The sequence below is a fragment of the Cibotium barometz genome, chromosome 14, assembly GCF_041138505.1.
Source record: "Cibotium barometz isolate CiBa-2024 chromosome 14, ASM4113850v1, whole genome shotgun sequence".
NCBI classification, from domain to species: domain Eukaryota; kingdom Viridiplantae; phylum Streptophyta; class Polypodiopsida; order Cyatheales; family Cibotiaceae; genus Cibotium; species Cibotium barometz.
This window is the reverse complement of record NC_141059.1, coordinates 42,173,398-42,190,262: the sequence shown is the minus strand read 5'-3', so window position 1 is coordinate 42,190,262 and position 16,865 is coordinate 42,173,398. Positions and strand designations below refer to the sequence as shown.

Genomic DNA, 16,865 nt, shown 5'->3' with positions numbered 1-16,865 from the left:
GAGCCTTAAGGCCGGGGTGCACTAGCATGGAGAGCAAAGGATTAAACTCAAGTTCAAGCCTTAAGGCCGGGGTACACTAACATGGAGAACAAAGACTCAATCTAGGTCGAGCGTTAACACATAAGTTCTATGTAGGGGAGGCTCGAACTTAAGGTGGAGTCTATATCCAAGTTGTGCACTCAGATATGTGACACATATACCATGTTTATATAGGGAACCCTTGTCATTTAGAATATATAATGTGCACAAAGATCAGTTTTATAGGTTCTCGACATATGTGAAGATACAAAAGAGAGCAGAAAGAAGTGCAAACAATCTACGACGAGCAACGATTGACAAATGGCACACTTAGCGTGCAATCAAGTAAGCATTTGTATTGATATAGACAATCAATTAAAGAAGGACTTACTTGTTGCGTAAAGTATTCAATTAGATGAGGGAACACACGAAACGCAGATGGGCGCACGAAAGTCTCCGATATCGCATAGACGTGACGGATGCTTGAAGTCTCCGATGGCATGTGGGCGTGATGGTTTTGCAGGAAACAAAGGTCGGAACCAACATAGACGTGTCGATTGCGGGAGAAAAAGAAACTGTTTAAAACGTAAGAGGACATAGGGCTGAGCGAGTACTTCAGAGACAAGAAACATAGATGATTATTGCATACAATGGCGTGCGCGATGGCGATTACGAGCACTGTATGCTCACCACACAGAATCGCATTCGCTCACCACATAGAATCGCTTGGGGTGCAGAATCGCGTTTAGGGTTTGCAGGTCCTTTGGTTTGGTTCAAACGCGAGGTCGGTTGGACACTTTGTTTCTAATTAAGGCGAGACATTCTTTTTTTTACATGGATGGGACGTGCGAGGTCGGTCGGACACTTTGTTTCTAATTAAGGCGAGACATTCTTTTTTTACATGGATGGGACGTGTCGCTCGTGCGGTTGGTGGTAAGGCGGAAATTTGAATTTCAAACGGGTTGGGGGGAAGGGGAAAATTTGAATTTCAAAGTTGGGGGGAAGGCAAAAATTTGAATTTCGGGTTGGAGGGAAGGGGGAAATTTTAATTTCAAAGTTGGGGGGAAGGGAGAAATATGAATTTCAAAGTTGGGGGGAAGGGAGAAATATGAATTTCAAAGTTGGGGGGAAGGTAGAAATTTGAATTTGGGGGGAAGGCAAAAATTTGAATTTCAAACGCCAATTGGCCGAGCGGGAGAGGAGCACAGCGGGGCGGGTGAGTAGCCGCCGCTGCTAAACGAGAGGGGCGGGGCGGGGCAGCCGTGTAGCACAGGCGCAGATTGGCCGAGGAGCGCGGCGGGGCGCAAGTGAGCAGCCGTCGCCACCACTGAATGAGAGGGACGTGGCGAGCACCGAGCAGCCACTGAACGAGGGGGGCGGGGTGGGGCAGCCGTGCAGCATGGGCACCGATTGGCCGAGCGGGAGAGGAGCGCGGCGGGGTGCCGATTGGGAGAGGAGCGTCGTCCTAGTACGGTCGAGCGCGAGAGGAGCGTCGTCCTAGTACGGTCGTCCTAGTACGGTCGAGCGGGAGAGGAGCACCTCGAGCGACGCAGGAGAGGAGCATCATCCAAGTGCCCAAGCCTAGGTCCCAGGTCTTTTGATTATAGTTAGTTTCACTTTTGTTTATATACCCTTCTTCACCCACACCCCACTTGTTCTCTGGGATTATCCTAGCTTCCCTCTCTATTCCTACTTGCTTGTGTAATAGACAAGGCTCAAACTTAAGTTTGAGCCTTGAGCTTTAGCTTGAGCTTGAGCTTGAGCTTGAGCTTGAGCTTGAGATTTCTTATTTTCTTCCCTCTTTCCCCATACACCCAAATATACTTATAAACTATGCGATTACAAATTCAACTAAAATCTATATAATGCACAATGGCTAAAACTTGAGTTTGAGCCAAGGAGAAGAGTCTCAAATCCAATGTCCATTCGCTCATTTCCATGTCACATTCTCTTCATCACTAGCATATTGTTTCTCTCTATTGCTTTCTCTGTGCCTTTGCTGCTGTTGTAACCACTCACCTTTGCCTTTTGTAGCTATGAAACATTGATGGCTAATTGACATCATACCTTGACTCAATATCCCAATGAAACGGTGTGGCTAGATGCAAAGGGTGATGAAGCCTACCTCTTGGGAAACTAGCATATACATGAGGTGAGGATTATCACTTCAATTGGGACCTCTTAATAGCAAACTAGCATGTGAAGGTGAGGCTCAAACTTTGGTTGAAGCCTCCAAGCAAACTAGCATCTGTGGGTGAGGTTCAAACTTTACTTTCAGCTTCCTAAAAGCGAACTAGCATCCGTGGGTGAGGCTCAAACTTTTGTTGGAGGAGCCTACCCTTCTAGCTAACATATATATCTAAACTAATATATTATGCAAGTGAGGATGATAACTTTAACTGGAGCCTCCTAGCAAACTAACATATGATGGTGAGGCTCATGGAGCCTCCTAGCAAACTAACATATGATGGTGAGGCTCATGGAGCCTCCTACTAACAAGCTAGCATATGCAGGAAAGGCTCAAGCTTTAGATGGAGCCTAGCCTCCTAGCATTGATAGGTGAGATTCAAACTTTGGTCGGAGCCTGAACTCATGTTGAGATTGAATTACATTTATAGTTTTGTGTACTACCGTAAAAACATCGCTTCAATCTTTCTTATTGATATCTTGATTTTCTCAGGGATTGCAAGGTCTAAAACAAGGTGCTTCAGTGTTTCTCATTGATGGTTCTGCAAGGAAGGCATGCAGGGTTATTCATTCCATTGATGCATCTCAAACATGTGGTTTTCAATTCATTGGTGAGACATGGGCAGCAATACATGTTCAACAAAGCTTTGATGACACATTTCTCATTCCATTTGCCACAATGGATGTAAGAACAATGTCTCAAGCAGTAGGAAGCATCATCAAACGGCCATTGGTCAACCTTGTTATGGACAAAGACATTACTAATACCAAAGAGGATAATTTTGCGGAACTTCTTGTTGATCAAGAAGATCACTTTATAGATAGGGAGATCTGGAAAGAGAAAACTGTCATCCTCTGGGATGACAACAGATCTACAAAACTTGGCAATGGAGTAGTATTGCTGGTCCACCCATACGAGGCTATAAATTATAGAGAACTAGGGGAGAGTAGCTTGGGTGTCATTATAGAAGGATCTTTGCATCCAAGTTCAACTTGTGTTTCAGGTCTGAATTTGGTTAGTTGGCCGATCAGGCAACTCCCATTTGAGAATGGTGAACCATTAGTGAAGAACACAGAATATTCTTCTATTGATGAGGGTATTCAAGATCACTTCATGCAAAAAAATATTGACAGCCTAAACAATTCAAGTGATGAAAAAGGGATGATGACGTAGAGGACAATGATGGCGATAGTTCTGATGACAGACACCATGATGCCATGATCACTGACTATGATATCATTGAAGGGACAAATAAGAAAAGGAGCTATGTCCATAGGGTAAGGGTAATGAAAAATTACAATAAAACCCATGGAGCTAGCAAAAAACGTGATGTTGCAAACATTCACAACGTCGTAACCATTGATTGTTGCGACGAGAAGTGATGTTGTCAATTTGGAGATAGATCCAAAATCATGCAAGCTAGGGTACACTTTTGGGGACAGAGCTATAGTACATGATACACATTTGTACTGGATTGCATGGGCCTGGCCTATAGACAAGGTCAAGATGATGACGAGTACTTTGAGTTCACATTTGATGGGAAGAAGGTTGGTATGTAATGCATGGCATTGGTAAGTCAACGTTCTATAGGCTCAGAAAGAAGTTCTTGAATGGTGCATATAATGTCAGTCATGGCAACAGTGGGATAATACGGAAGGGCATGACACATGTTGAGATGGCAAAATCAATCATACAGGGCTTCATTAGATAATAATGCCGATCAAATGCCACATAGGTCAAGGACAACTATGCATGAGCCCGCGAGACCCAACGTGTTCTACCAGCAATGTACAAACAGGTGGACATATTGCGTGAAGTGAATGACACACTTGTCTCATTCAAATACCAGCCACTGTCACAACCATCATTCTCAAGATTGTGGAACACAGAGTTCAAGACAGTTAGTTTATCAAAAACCAGCACCTTCTCAAAATGCGACATTTGTATGGAAATCAAGGTCAATTTGGAATCAGCAAAAAATCAAGAGGAGCGTGCCAGATACATGGCACAAAGAAGGGCACACATGTTGCAGCAACAAATGAGTTGTAGAAATCTATACTATGCTTGGAGGAGCTCTTCGAAAATGAACCCAAACAGGTATTTGTGTATTATACATGATAAGATGGAGCAAGATTGCCATACCACAAATTAAACTAGTTCCTAAATCTCTCAATGGGGTTGAGAGGCTTCCACTATCCTTAATAGGAATGCTCACTCATGGACATGGACAAAACAGCCTATGGTCACTTTGCCTTGGGGTTATGGCCAAGTGATCCCAACTTCACAATTTCATCTCTCTCAAAATGTTTAAGAAACTTAGAAAGAGGAGAGCAACACATGCATGGTGACTTGAGCTCACAAAACTCAGATGCAGAACCACGAACAGATCTTTTTGATTGTGTTTTGTCTACTATGGCCATGTATCAGCATATGGAAGTGCTGAAGGAGAGAAACGCATATTGCAAGCAGAGCACTGAGGATGCAGATGCAGAGACACATGTAGAAACAAATGTGGATACAGAGGGAAATTGCTCTTCACATATGCAGTCAGTCTTTCATACTAACACACATGTGCAGGATAGGGGCAATGGCAATGCCTCAAGTTTAATGCCATCAAATTCAAGGACATTTTTCAAGATATTGCCAAGGATGTTGTTGTTGCAACTTGACAATTGTGGTTCTGAAAATAAGAATCGTTATGTATTTGCCTATCTATCCCTATTGGTTGCACGAGGAGTGTTTGACATGGTGCAGCTTGGTTTTCTTATGGTTGGTCATACTCATGAAGATATTGATGCATTGTTTAGTCATGTCTCTGAGAAGTTGAGGAAACAAAAAATTTTCACATTTCCACATTTGATGAAGATCTTTAATGAGTGTGTTAGCATGCATCCAACACCCTTTCTCCTACAAAAGGTGGCAGACTTCAAAGGCTTTGTCAACGGCGGATGCTTACATGATGGAGCCGATAGCTTGATTGGACATTCAAAGCCATTGCAATTCAGGTTTTATATGAGTTATGGAATACCTTTGATGCAATACAAAGTACACCCCAAAAATGTTGATTGGTTACCAGAAAGCGGTATAGAGTTATGGAAGAGAAATGACCAGGGAGGGCTTCCTGAAGGTTTTCCAAAAGTATTGCCACCCTTTGAGTATGTTAAGGAAAATGAGAAGGTTGTGGAGGGCTTAAAAAAACATGTCAATTGTTGGTGGAAAGAGCACTTGCAAGAGAAAGGAGACCAAAGTGATTATGCTAAGTGGATCAATCTGGTCCTTGCCTACTGGGAGAATCTTATGCTAAACATGCAAACCCCTAGCGCAAGGGAAGACATTGGATTTCATGAGTGTATGCGAAAAAGCTGAGCCTCTTAACCTTCAAGTGGAGGATGATGTAGATGAAAGGTTTGATGTAAATGAGGACCATTATTGTGGTCCAATGTGCAACAGACCTGCTGAAGAGTTCAACCCGACTCTTGATGTGTCTAAAGGAGATTTTGTGCTTGTATAACCTTGTGATGCAAATTACCCAATATGGTTGGGAGTGACAACAAGTGATGTTGATCAAAACAACAACTCGATAAACTACCTACAAGTTCAGATACAATATTGGGCACCAATTTCAAAGAAGAAGAATGCAAGTGATGTGGAGGTTTATAAGGATTGCTAGAACAAGTATTGGCGAGAGAACAGAAATGATCCTTAGCACTGGGTGGGAAGACACTAGCTGCATCATTTGGGCATGGAAGCCCAAGGGTGGATGACTTCCAGAGAAAATCAAGATTCCAAAGGCTACAATACTCAAGGCCAAACAGAATCAATTGAATCAACATGAAAGTGAGGCACCATCACACGTCAGTGCAGTTGAGCAAGAATGATTTGTTAGCACATGGGCAACTAGCTTCGTAATCCTTTAGCAATGTTGTATGAAGCTACCAATCTCATAGTTCAATCATTTTTCAGATTGTAAGGCTTTCTTAAGCTTTTAGATTTATGGTTCACCCATTGTTCAAGAATTTTGATTCAATACAGATGGTGATCTTTTTAATTCTATCACCTAGTCTTTCTTACAACTTAAAGTTACATTGAATATCCTTTCTTTGTTAAAGTTTCTGTGTTTGATGGTCAATTGGAGGCTATGTGATATAAACAAACTTAATTCTTGGTGTGCATGTGTGTGTGTGTGTGCAGGCAAATTTACATCCCACCAACATCATATATACTTGTTACAAATATACAATAGTACATAAATTATATTGCATTATTCAAATGCTTGTTGAGAACATCCAATAATAAATCTTGTATATCACACAATAAACATTGTATTGGATCTAACAAAGAATTGTCCCAAAATTATGCACATTTTCCAAAATTCCTAAATTTGAGTTCTATTGGTTTTTATATGGCAGATGCATATCACTCTTTGTATGTGCACAAGAGTAATAAGGGTATTGTGATCATCACCATCTATGTAAATGATCTTATTGTTGGGGGTGACAACTTGGAAGAGATTGAGCATGTGAAAAGTCTTCTCAAAAGGAAGTTTGACATGAAGGATTTGGTAGATCTACGCTACTTTTTGGGCATTGAGGTCATTCACACACTTGATGGTATTTGGCTATCACATAGAGACAATGTGTATTGGACATATTGTCCAAGTATGAGATGGCTGGTTGTAAGCCAATCTCATTGCCATTAGATCAAAATGGCAAGCTTACTGCGTGGATGTAGGTTATGTGTTGGAGGACCCCACTATGTACAGGAAGATTGTGGGGAGTTTGATCTATGTCATGATTAGTAGGCCAGATTTGAGTTACATTATTGGTTTAGAGAGCCAGTTTATGCAGGTTCCACAATGCAGGTTCCACACAAACCACATTTTGATAGTGTGCGACACACACTTCGTTATTGAGGTCCACTATTGATTATGCGTTGTTTTATGCAGTAGGTGTACCATTGGAGCTATATGGGTACACAGATGTAGGTTGGGCTGGTAGTATTGTAGATAGGAGATCTACAAGTGGGTTTATGTTTTCATTGGGGAGTGCTACTGTGACATGGAGCAACATGAAGAAGAAGAAGCCCATAGTTGCCTTGTTGAGTACAGAGGCAGAGTACAGAAGAGCTGCGGTGGCAGCATGTGAGGTAGCTTGGTTACATAAGCTACTTGCTGATTTGGGGTTGCATGTGGAGAGAAAGGTTGTCATATATTGTGACAATCTAAGCAATATACAGTTGGCTAGGAACCCAGTTTCCCATGCGTAGACGAAACATATTGAGGTACATTATCACTTCATCAGGGAGAGAGTCTTGGTAGGTGACATTGACTTGGCCTACATGAACACACCGGATCAGGTTGGTGTCATCTTAAAACGAAGGCCTTGGGACCTAAGAAGCTCTGTAGATTTTGAGATATGCTCGAAGTTCACAAGTTGGAGTTGAGCTTGAGGGGGAGTGTTGAGATGTCAAGCTCAACATGAGCTGACACTCACAAAGTGCTTGTATGACCGTTCAACATTTAAATCACTAGCGAGGTTTGGTAGCAAGCACCGACATATCTTCGCCAGAGATTCTAAAGCAACTGGACTACACCGACTAGTCCACACCTACCCACTCCACTTTAGCGTGTTCACATTATGGACCGCTTGTATATACTCTAGTATGTGTGTTAGTCAATTTATCTTTTTGGTAGACCTCTTTTGTTGAAGAACAATAATTTTTCAGCTTGTCATCTTGTGTGTTCTCTTCTAGGGTTTGTGTGTGTGTGTGTGTGCTTGCAAGAGCTCAAGCTCTCTTCTCCACTGCATCTTTTCAAATGTGTGTGTGAGAGAGAGTGGGTGTGTGTGTGATAGAGAGAGAAAGAGTATGTGTGGGAGAGAGAGAGAGAGAGAGAGTGTGTGTGTGTGTGTGAGAGAGAGAGAGAGAGAGAGTGAGTGAGTGAGTGAGAGAGAGAGAGTGTGTCTCTTGGTGGGTAGGATTACGTAGAGGGAAAATCTATGGTGCATCTATAACGCTAAAACTGACGCATAGCATCCAATTTTATGTGTATTGTGACGCTATGTGTCACAATTTTTCAAATGCTTGTGCTAAGCGTCGCTGGGTAGTTTAAAAACTCCCGACACTTTTTTCCCCAAATGTCCTAACTGATGCTACATGGTGACACTAGAGGCCCTTTGTTCTTGTAGTGTCATCATGAAGGTGTTTGCTTAGGACTAGGAGGTCTCGATTCAAACCCTACAAGGTTCTTCCTCGACGGCATCACCTACTACGAGCATTCTAGAGGTGGGGCACCTCTATGAGTGGTGAAAAATAGTAACTATGGGAGGATCTTGGGCCTAAGGCTAACAAAAAAAAATGAGATAATTCAAAAATTTTGAAGATTATTTCGAATTCCTAATAGGGTCTTTGTATCTTTCAAGGAAGAAGCTAGTTTTCATTATCTTTCAAATTTTCCAAAGTTTGATTTGTTTTTTCGAATTTCCCAACATGGTCTTTGTAGCTTTCAAGGAGCACATGAAATTAATTTTCATTATCTTTTATAAGGAGCAAAACTCTAAGCTAACTTAGGGCTAATGTTTAACTTGTTTAAGTGTCATTTTTTGGTAACTCGAGGCATCCTCTTAAGACACATCAAATCTGGTCTCAACATCGAGATTATTTTATCATTTTAAAATAAAGGATACTTCTTTATTGGAATTGTATAAGGTTAGGGACAACCAACCAAGTAGCACCCCACATGTCAAATATGATAAGGGCTGATTTCCATGTGAAACCACTCTAAGACTAGCTAAAGAACTATCTAGGTCAATGTAGAGCTTGTCTCTCTAGCTGCTGCTATTAAGCTTGATAACCCCCTCTTGTGGGGAAGCGAGGAACCTCACCTTGCAACACCAAAGGTGTCATGCCTTGCTAAAGTGCGTAGAGCAGGAGGGAAGGAGCTATGGAAGAAGAGATCTCCTCAACCTTAATGCCATGGGTTCTTGCAAGATGGGGGTGATGGAGAAGAAGCTAACTAGTGTGTATGTGTGTGTGTGTGTGTGTGTGTGTGAGAGAGAGAGAGAGAGAGAGAGAGAGAGAGAGCATACACCAAGCAACATATCAAACAAAAAAACAAAATCCATAAGCATGCATCAAAGATAGAAGAAACATGCAATCTATTAACGATAAGAGAGAAAGAAGACTCAAACTCAATTTTGATTAATGGGTTTGTCCGTTTTCTCATTACTCAAAATAACTTAAATATATGGCATCATATTTACAATCTTCGAATATTCGTGCAATGTCTAAGGGTCCAAAAAGCTAATGGTGCTAAGCTTATGTATATACAAAAACCATCATAGCTGGCAATATACAAGTTGGCTAGATCCCACAATCATATAAACGTGAAGCCGATTAGTACGATTATAAAAGATTACAAAAGAGGCACGACCATGTGTAGAAAGGTCAAGTTGTCTAGATCCCATAATCATACAAACGTGAATCCCTTAGTACAATTATAAAAGATTACGAAAGAGGTGTCACCATGTGTAAAAAGGTCATGTTAAAAAATGTGGTCCCCCTCTCCCCTCCCCTCCGCTCCTCTCCCCTCCTCTTTCCTTGCTTTTCCTTCCCTAGTTCACTCTCAAGATCAAGGATGGTTGGTCAACCAACTCTCCATGAATAATGGTTGTATATATCATTGTTTTTGATAAAATATCTGTTGAACCAATCAAACTAGTAAATCAATCGATCTTCATTATGAAAATATGTATTAAATGCCTGTTTTTTCTATACATATATAAAGGAGACTACTTTGCACCTTGCCACATGGCACATCCACATATATATATATAGTAGCAAATATATATATATATATATATAAAGAGAGAGAAAGAATGGATTTATTGGAGGTGTATAACGTTTTGGCCCTTGCAACCAAACGAAGATGCTTGTATAACTAAAATGTATTGAAATGTATTTCTTATAATAAAGGCTATGAAAAATTGTTTCTTTATTTCTGCCGGTGAAAACGCACTAGAATTTTTAGAGTACATTAATGCACTGACCAGAACGTCAAACTTCAAAGTCAAGCATAGATAATAGATATCCCATCTTTAATTCTTTTTAAAATCTTTCGATGACTCGCGGTTATATATTAGCAGCAGGTTGCTACCCCTCCCTGCAGTGTGGGGTTGTCTTTCCAAAGGCTAGGCATGGCGTTGTCATGCGATGGTGGGCGAAGTGTTCCTTCTTGCAGAGACCTACTAGTGGTGTGGTGCTTGCTAGCGCTTATGGCCAGCCCTCACTTCTTGCCCTCCGTTGCAGCTAGATTAATCATCTCTCAATCAGGTAATTAAATCCCTCCTCAGTGTCTAGCTTTGATTCCAATTCCAACCTTAAGACTCCGTGATCATTGTTTCGCTTGCCTGCAGATGTTGCGCTTACTAGGAGGACGGGCTATTCGTCCTCCAGCGGCGACAGGTTTCTTCAAGAAAGACGCTCGGTATGGAACCATAATCGGTGCAGGCGGCTCGATTTTAATGTTTTAATAATTTACACGAATCTGCAATCATCAATGGCGCTATGCTTTCTGTGTAACGCAGGCGATCAATGACTATTCCGGTGGAGATGGGTCAGTTGAATCGTCAGGATCCAATTACTGTTGATCAGTTTGTAGGCTCATATGAGAATTGAGTGCCATGGGTGCGAGTAGCACTGCTCACATAAGCCAGTTTGTAGCGTAAATTTCTCGGCTGAAATTGAGAAATCTCAGTTGGAATTGGAGGTTGCTTTTAATTTTAAGGGATGAAATTTGTAATTTTAGTTTTAAAGGTTAACATTGTTATGGTTTCTAGTGATTTTCAAGTTTAAATCCCGGTTAAACCTAAGTATTGCCTTTAATTTTAAAGGTTTTATTTAAAGGTTTTAAAAAACATTTTTTTCAAGCATTCGCGAGTAGTTTTGTATATATTAATATTAGTCTTTTTTTAAAAATTCCTCACAATAGGATATGATCAACCACACAGTGTGAGGGGGGAGAGACCTGCTTAAAATATTGTGCCGTCTTTGTGGACATAGGTACTTGGTTTTGTACCATATGAATAGGTGTAACTCACACTCTCTCTCTCTCTCTCTCTCTCTCTCTCTCAACACAAACTCTTGAGAAATTAATTAGTATTAATTGTTTGCATCTCCATCTTTTCATCTGAACAAACGACAAGCACCTGCCACCTCTCTCTACAAGTGACAATCTACAAACATCTCTCTCTCTCTCTCTCTCTCTCTCTCTCTCTCTCTCTCTCTCCCATCCAACTGCATTAACTCTAGACAGGTTGTGGGTACCTAATTATGGAACTAAGGAAGTGATTTCAAATTATGAGGCTTGAGACAGTTTCCATTGATTTTTGAAGAGCCTTGGAAGCATTTATGTGAATGCTAACATGAGAAAAAGTGGGTAGGCCATTCACATGGTATGTCACCTTTCTTCACGCTCTTCTCTGATGTCCAAATTTGTTGTGATAAATTAATACATCTATCCCCCCCTTCCCTACTTACACTCCAATTTATGTCCCCATTAAAGTTCATGAGCTTGAAGTGTCTCCCAAGTCCCCTTCTTCTTCTCTCCTTTCCCTTCTTTTTCTCGTCTTCTCTTTCTCTTGTCTTCTTCTTTTCTTTTCCTTCTCCTTTTTTTAAAGAATAAATATGTGTGTGTGTGTGTGTGTGTGTGTGTGTAGATACATTAGCAGATACGGTGCCATGCTTACACCATAATTTAATTAATATTTCTGTTTCATCATCTAAAGAGAAAAAGCTGTCCAATTATGTGGAGCTCAACAATTTGCAGATAGCATCCCACATTTCATCCTCCCTTCTCTTTCTATCTCTTTTCCGTTCTGTTTTCTTCTCATTAGAAGTCAATATTAGGTAATTTGGGAAAAATCTCACATTTTGGGAATCAATTACTCCATATAGTTTTGGACATATCTTAAACATACTAACTCCAAATTTGTCGGAGATCATAGATTTAGATTCTACTCTTCAAGATCTTTCCGATGATATGTCACATGAGGGGGTTTTGACAAACTTTTGGGACAAGTTCACCATGCTCCCATTTTTCAAATGGAATGAGATTTTTCCCAAATTATCTAATATAGTGTTTTAGGGAAAATTCAAGCTCCAAACGGGCCCTTTAAGGACTTTCTCTCTCCTTTTGGAATCCTAAAAAAGTGTAAAAATAATATTATTATATTGGGCTTCTCTCTATGCTACCAAGAGGCAGAGACAGAGGAACACTACATTTGTCGATGTACAGTCTATTATGAGATCTGAGGGAGATATCACTGCCTCTTCCGAGAGGGTTTTGGGTTGTTACGCAGGGTCATGGAGTTTGAGGATCAGAGATGCCTAGGATTATTCCTACTTGAGCTCAGGAGACACAAAGAGACCCTCTTAGCGGCAGACAGGATACCGAGCCATGATGTACCTAGTTAGAGGACCCCGATAGATTTCTTCGGCACCAGCGCCAGCAACCCACCAGCCCACACACCTCCTGATACCTCCTCCATTGGGCCATTAGGGCACCAACCACACTCCCATGGAGTCACCACCACTGACAGAGTAGTCATCTTATATCGTGCTCGTCGGGGGCCATGCCCACCAGGATCCCAACCACAACATCCTCACCATCACTAGATCAGAGCCATTATTGCTCGGCATCGGAGGCGCCTACCTCGCTTCTACGACCTCTCCCATGGAGTCGCCCCACTGACAGAGTAGTCATCTTATATCGTGTTCGTCGGCCACGCACACTCCCATGGAGTCACCACTGACAAAGTAGTCATCTTATATCGTGCTCATCGGCCACGCCCACCAGGATCCCAACCACAACATCCTCACCATCACTAGATCAAAGCCATTATTGCTCGGCATCGGAGGTGCCTACCTCGCTTCTACAACCTCTCCATTCTAGATAGTCCCATGTCGGAGATACTTGATCTAAGAAGAGGACAACACTTCAACTTATCAACATACATGGATCTACTTGATATACATTTTCCAGTATTTTCTACTCAGTATCATCTCGGAGTCTTATAATTCTGTTCTTATAACTGTAAGACAATCAGATTATTGTACTTTTTAGTCTCATTTAGTTGTTCTCTTTGAAATGATTTTCCACCACTACTCTAATTTCTTCTCTTCCACACAAATCTTATCTACACAGTTTTTCACAATGCACCTTTAAAATGCAAAGGAAATAGGGAATCTTACATAATGGGAGTTGTAGCTCTAAGAGGATGGAAGAAACAATGGTTAGCGGCGCCAAAAATGTTATAGGCTACCACACCTCCCAAGAGGGGACTCCACACATCCACAGTTGGAAGAAGTGATAAATAACAACTATCATTGGGTACTTACCAATGTTTTGAGCTAACGTCCCTTGAGGCTCTCCAAGATGCCTTTTGGAAGCTCAACTTCTCCAATCTCCACCTCCACACTATCACACCATGGAGTCACTCACACCACAATGCAAGGCAATCTTCCTCTCACTCTCCAATACACGTGCATAGAAGAGGAACATGCACTAGAGTACAGACTCTCTCTCTCTCTCTCTCTCTCACTCTCCAATACACGTGCATAGAAGAGGAACATGCACTAGAGTACAGACTCTCTCTCTCTCTCTCTCTCTCTCTCTCTCTCTCTCTCTCTCTCTCTCTCTCTCGACAAAGTAAGAGCTCTCATCGCACTAATGGGGATTGTGTTATTTCATTATGATAAATTGCCTTTTATACATCTGGTCCTTATTCACACTTGGGCACCAAAAACTTACTAATCTAAAGCCTTCGGTGGGCCAGTATCTCATAATGTACAATGTTTATAGTGCCATTACATAACACTTATTAATGTTCTCAAATTGAGGAGCATCTTTGTTAATCCAAAGTGGGATTAACATCCCCCTTACCTAATGTAGAATCTGTCTCTCAGAACCTCTTACCTAAGTCGGAAGACCTGGTCACCAAACTCATGTCTGTAGAAGTTCCAACGAGATTGAAGCTTTTTAAGGGTTCTTCTAAATGCTGAGTGTGATGTCTAGAACTCGGTGTCTACCATATCCTTGAATGTGACATGCATGTAGCTTCGTAGCAACCTGAGGCGATGATAATAAAGCATCATGCCTCGTTCACTTGGTTCTCTTTTTATGTCGAAGCAAAGCTCCTCGGCATCAAATCCATCATACCTTTCCTTTGGTTGATCAATAAGCATTACAATCAACTTCAGCTACTATGTCTGGATCTAGAATCCTTCACCACACTCATATCCATGTGACCATTTATTGTCTTTGACTTGTGATATCCTGGAATGCGGATGGAAAAAAATAAGGGAAGTTGTAACAGACATGAGAATCCATTTTCTTTGCTTTGTGGAATTGGAGTGGAGTGAGCCTTCTTTTGATGGGCATGTAAAGTGGATCCACTCTTTTTGTGGGCGAGGAGCATTGGTACTGAAGACTGTACTTTGTCATTGTTGTAAGGTACTCCTTGCGCCAATTAGGATGTATGTCAAAATCCTCAAGTCGGCGGGGGTTAGTATCATCCTCGGGAGTTGGAAGAGACCATGCAATCTATTTCATGAAATTGAAGTTGGAGCAAACTATCAAGAGCTTCCATGGTTTCTTTGAGAAAAGTATCTGCATCCTTAGGTATGTGTAAATGATCTAGGAAGGATCCTGTGCCTAGAGTGCCTTCAAAGTTTAGTCTCATTTTCTTGCTGAGGCTGGGGCTTTCCTCTCTCCTCTTGTGTTTGTCTGCTTCTTATTCCTCTTGAGTAGCCTTTGGATGTGCGGGTGTGGTTTCTTCATCCTTGTTGCTTAAATTTTTTTATGGCAATGGTTGTTCCTCCTGAGTTTGTGTGGCACCTATCTCATATGAAGTGGGAATCCTATAGTGGCGAGAGGTTTTTGAACACAAGGGTGGTAGGGCTGGTAGGTGGTGTCTGTAGAATCGACTCTGGAGCTATGGTCTTGGAGGGTAACTTCCCTATTAAGCTCATGCCCTCCATTCCCAATGCTGGTTCAAGTGTGGTTGTTACCTCTAATGGTTCTTGCTATTCCTTGAGAGCTTGTTGATACAAGGCCCCCCAATGTCTTTTGTGACCTCTTCCTGCTAGCGCTTGGTCTCGTCTTCCACCTATTGTAGGCTACCCCTCATCTTTTTAGGCTTTTTTTGGCCTCTTACCTTCTTTGACCCCCTTGGCAATGCCCTGTATAAGCTCCTTTGTCTCTTTAAGAATAGCTTTGCTTTGTATCTCTTCTTGAATGTTTGTTGGTGGCTCCATGTCTCCTTGGGCATGTGATATTTTTGCTTCCTAAGTGCCTTTAGGTATGGGGATGTTACGTGCATGGCTTCCTTAGAACCTTCGTGAGGAGGTAAGGGTTGCATACTTCGGATTGGTGAGACCGGAGATAGTTATCCATTTCCCTATGGATGTACCATGTCCAATCCTCGTATTTCTCCTTACATACTTTGGCACATTAGGGGGCATTTAAGTATAAAAAGGGCCCTGTAAGGATCCCTAATTTTAAGGAATTAAGACTAATTTTATTGAGGCTTAAGGACACAAAGCTCATAATGACACCTACTTTTGGGCCTAAAAGTAGGGGATCTCTCTAATTTTTAAACTAGGATTCTCTTTCTAGCCATTAAAAACCCCTACTAGGATCACCGATATCTACGCTTTCAATCTTATTTACTCCACTTTAATAGTCATATTTAAAATTCCCCTCACATTCTATTTCTTTCAATCATTACTATTATTCATCATGTTTCCTACCAACCTCTACAATAAGATTCTCTCTCTCTCTCTCTCTCTCTCTCTCTCTCTCTCTCTCTCTCTCCCAAGCTCTCTTCTCCTATTGCGAATACAATAGGTCTATCTCCCTCTCTCTCTCTCTCTCTCTCTCTCTCTCTCTCTCTCTCTCTCTCTCTCTCTCTCTCTCTCTCTCTCTTCACAATAGAATAGCCCTATTGTGAATACAATAGAATAGCCCTGAGTCACTTCAAAATAGTCTCTTCCATTTTTTGAATGACAAAAATTTCAGATTCCACAAGAGTGCGGAAGGTGGACTTGCATATTTGCATATTGAATGAATATGCACCAATCAAGAAAGAATGTATGAATGCACATGAGAAGCATGCAAGAAGACAACAGGGTCGGACTAATGTGGATCTTTGGGTTGATGGATATTTATATCCTAATGATCCTTCTTCGCATTGTCTTCCACCCTTCAATAATCTTCCTTAATTTATTCAGTTTGTTGGAGAGGGTGAGAATGGGCCGCTTGGGTATTGTAGAAGGTTAAGCATGAGTGATGCATGGAGATTCCAATTCCTCCACTCACAAACACAAAGCTTACAAAGCACTTTGAGTAGTGCGCAACATGCACTACAAGATACACAAAATAATATTGTAGAGCTAGAGAAAAGAGGCAAAGAGAAAGAGACTCATGTTATGAAGCTACAAAACACAATATCTCGCATGAAGAGTACCCCATGAGAGCAAGAGAGTGAAAGAGAATAATCAATAACATTCAAAAACTCGTAGTTGGTGGTGGTGCTCTCAAGCAAAGAATCCATGCAGCAAGGTTTGTTTTTTGTTCTTTGACTATTATTATTGTGCAAGTAAT

The 16,865-nt window shown here is 41.4% G+C and overlaps 1 protein-coding gene across 3 annotated transcripts in view; it reads left to right on the top strand.

Annotated features, from left to right (window-relative positions):
* Positions 1-10,346: 10,346 nt before the first annotated feature.
* LOC147632041 (uncharacterized) overlaps positions 10,347-16,865 on the top strand; it is a 46,278-nt gene continuing 39,759 nt past the window's right edge. The window contains exons 1-3 of one of the 3 annotated variants that reach the window (XM_086807927.1): positions 10,347-10,534; positions 10,618-10,688; positions 10,789-11,031. In XM_086807927.1, the coding sequence (XP_086664053.1) occupies positions 10,399-10,534; positions 10,618-10,688; positions 10,789-10,851 (270 nt within the window). In that variant the 5' untranslated portion in view covers positions 10,347-10,398 and the 3' untranslated portion in view covers positions 10,852-11,031. Of the gene's footprint in view, positions 10,535-10,617; positions 11,032-16,865 lie in introns of those variants that run through there. The other 2 variants (XM_086807926.1, XM_086807925.1) reach the window with 2 other exon arrangements.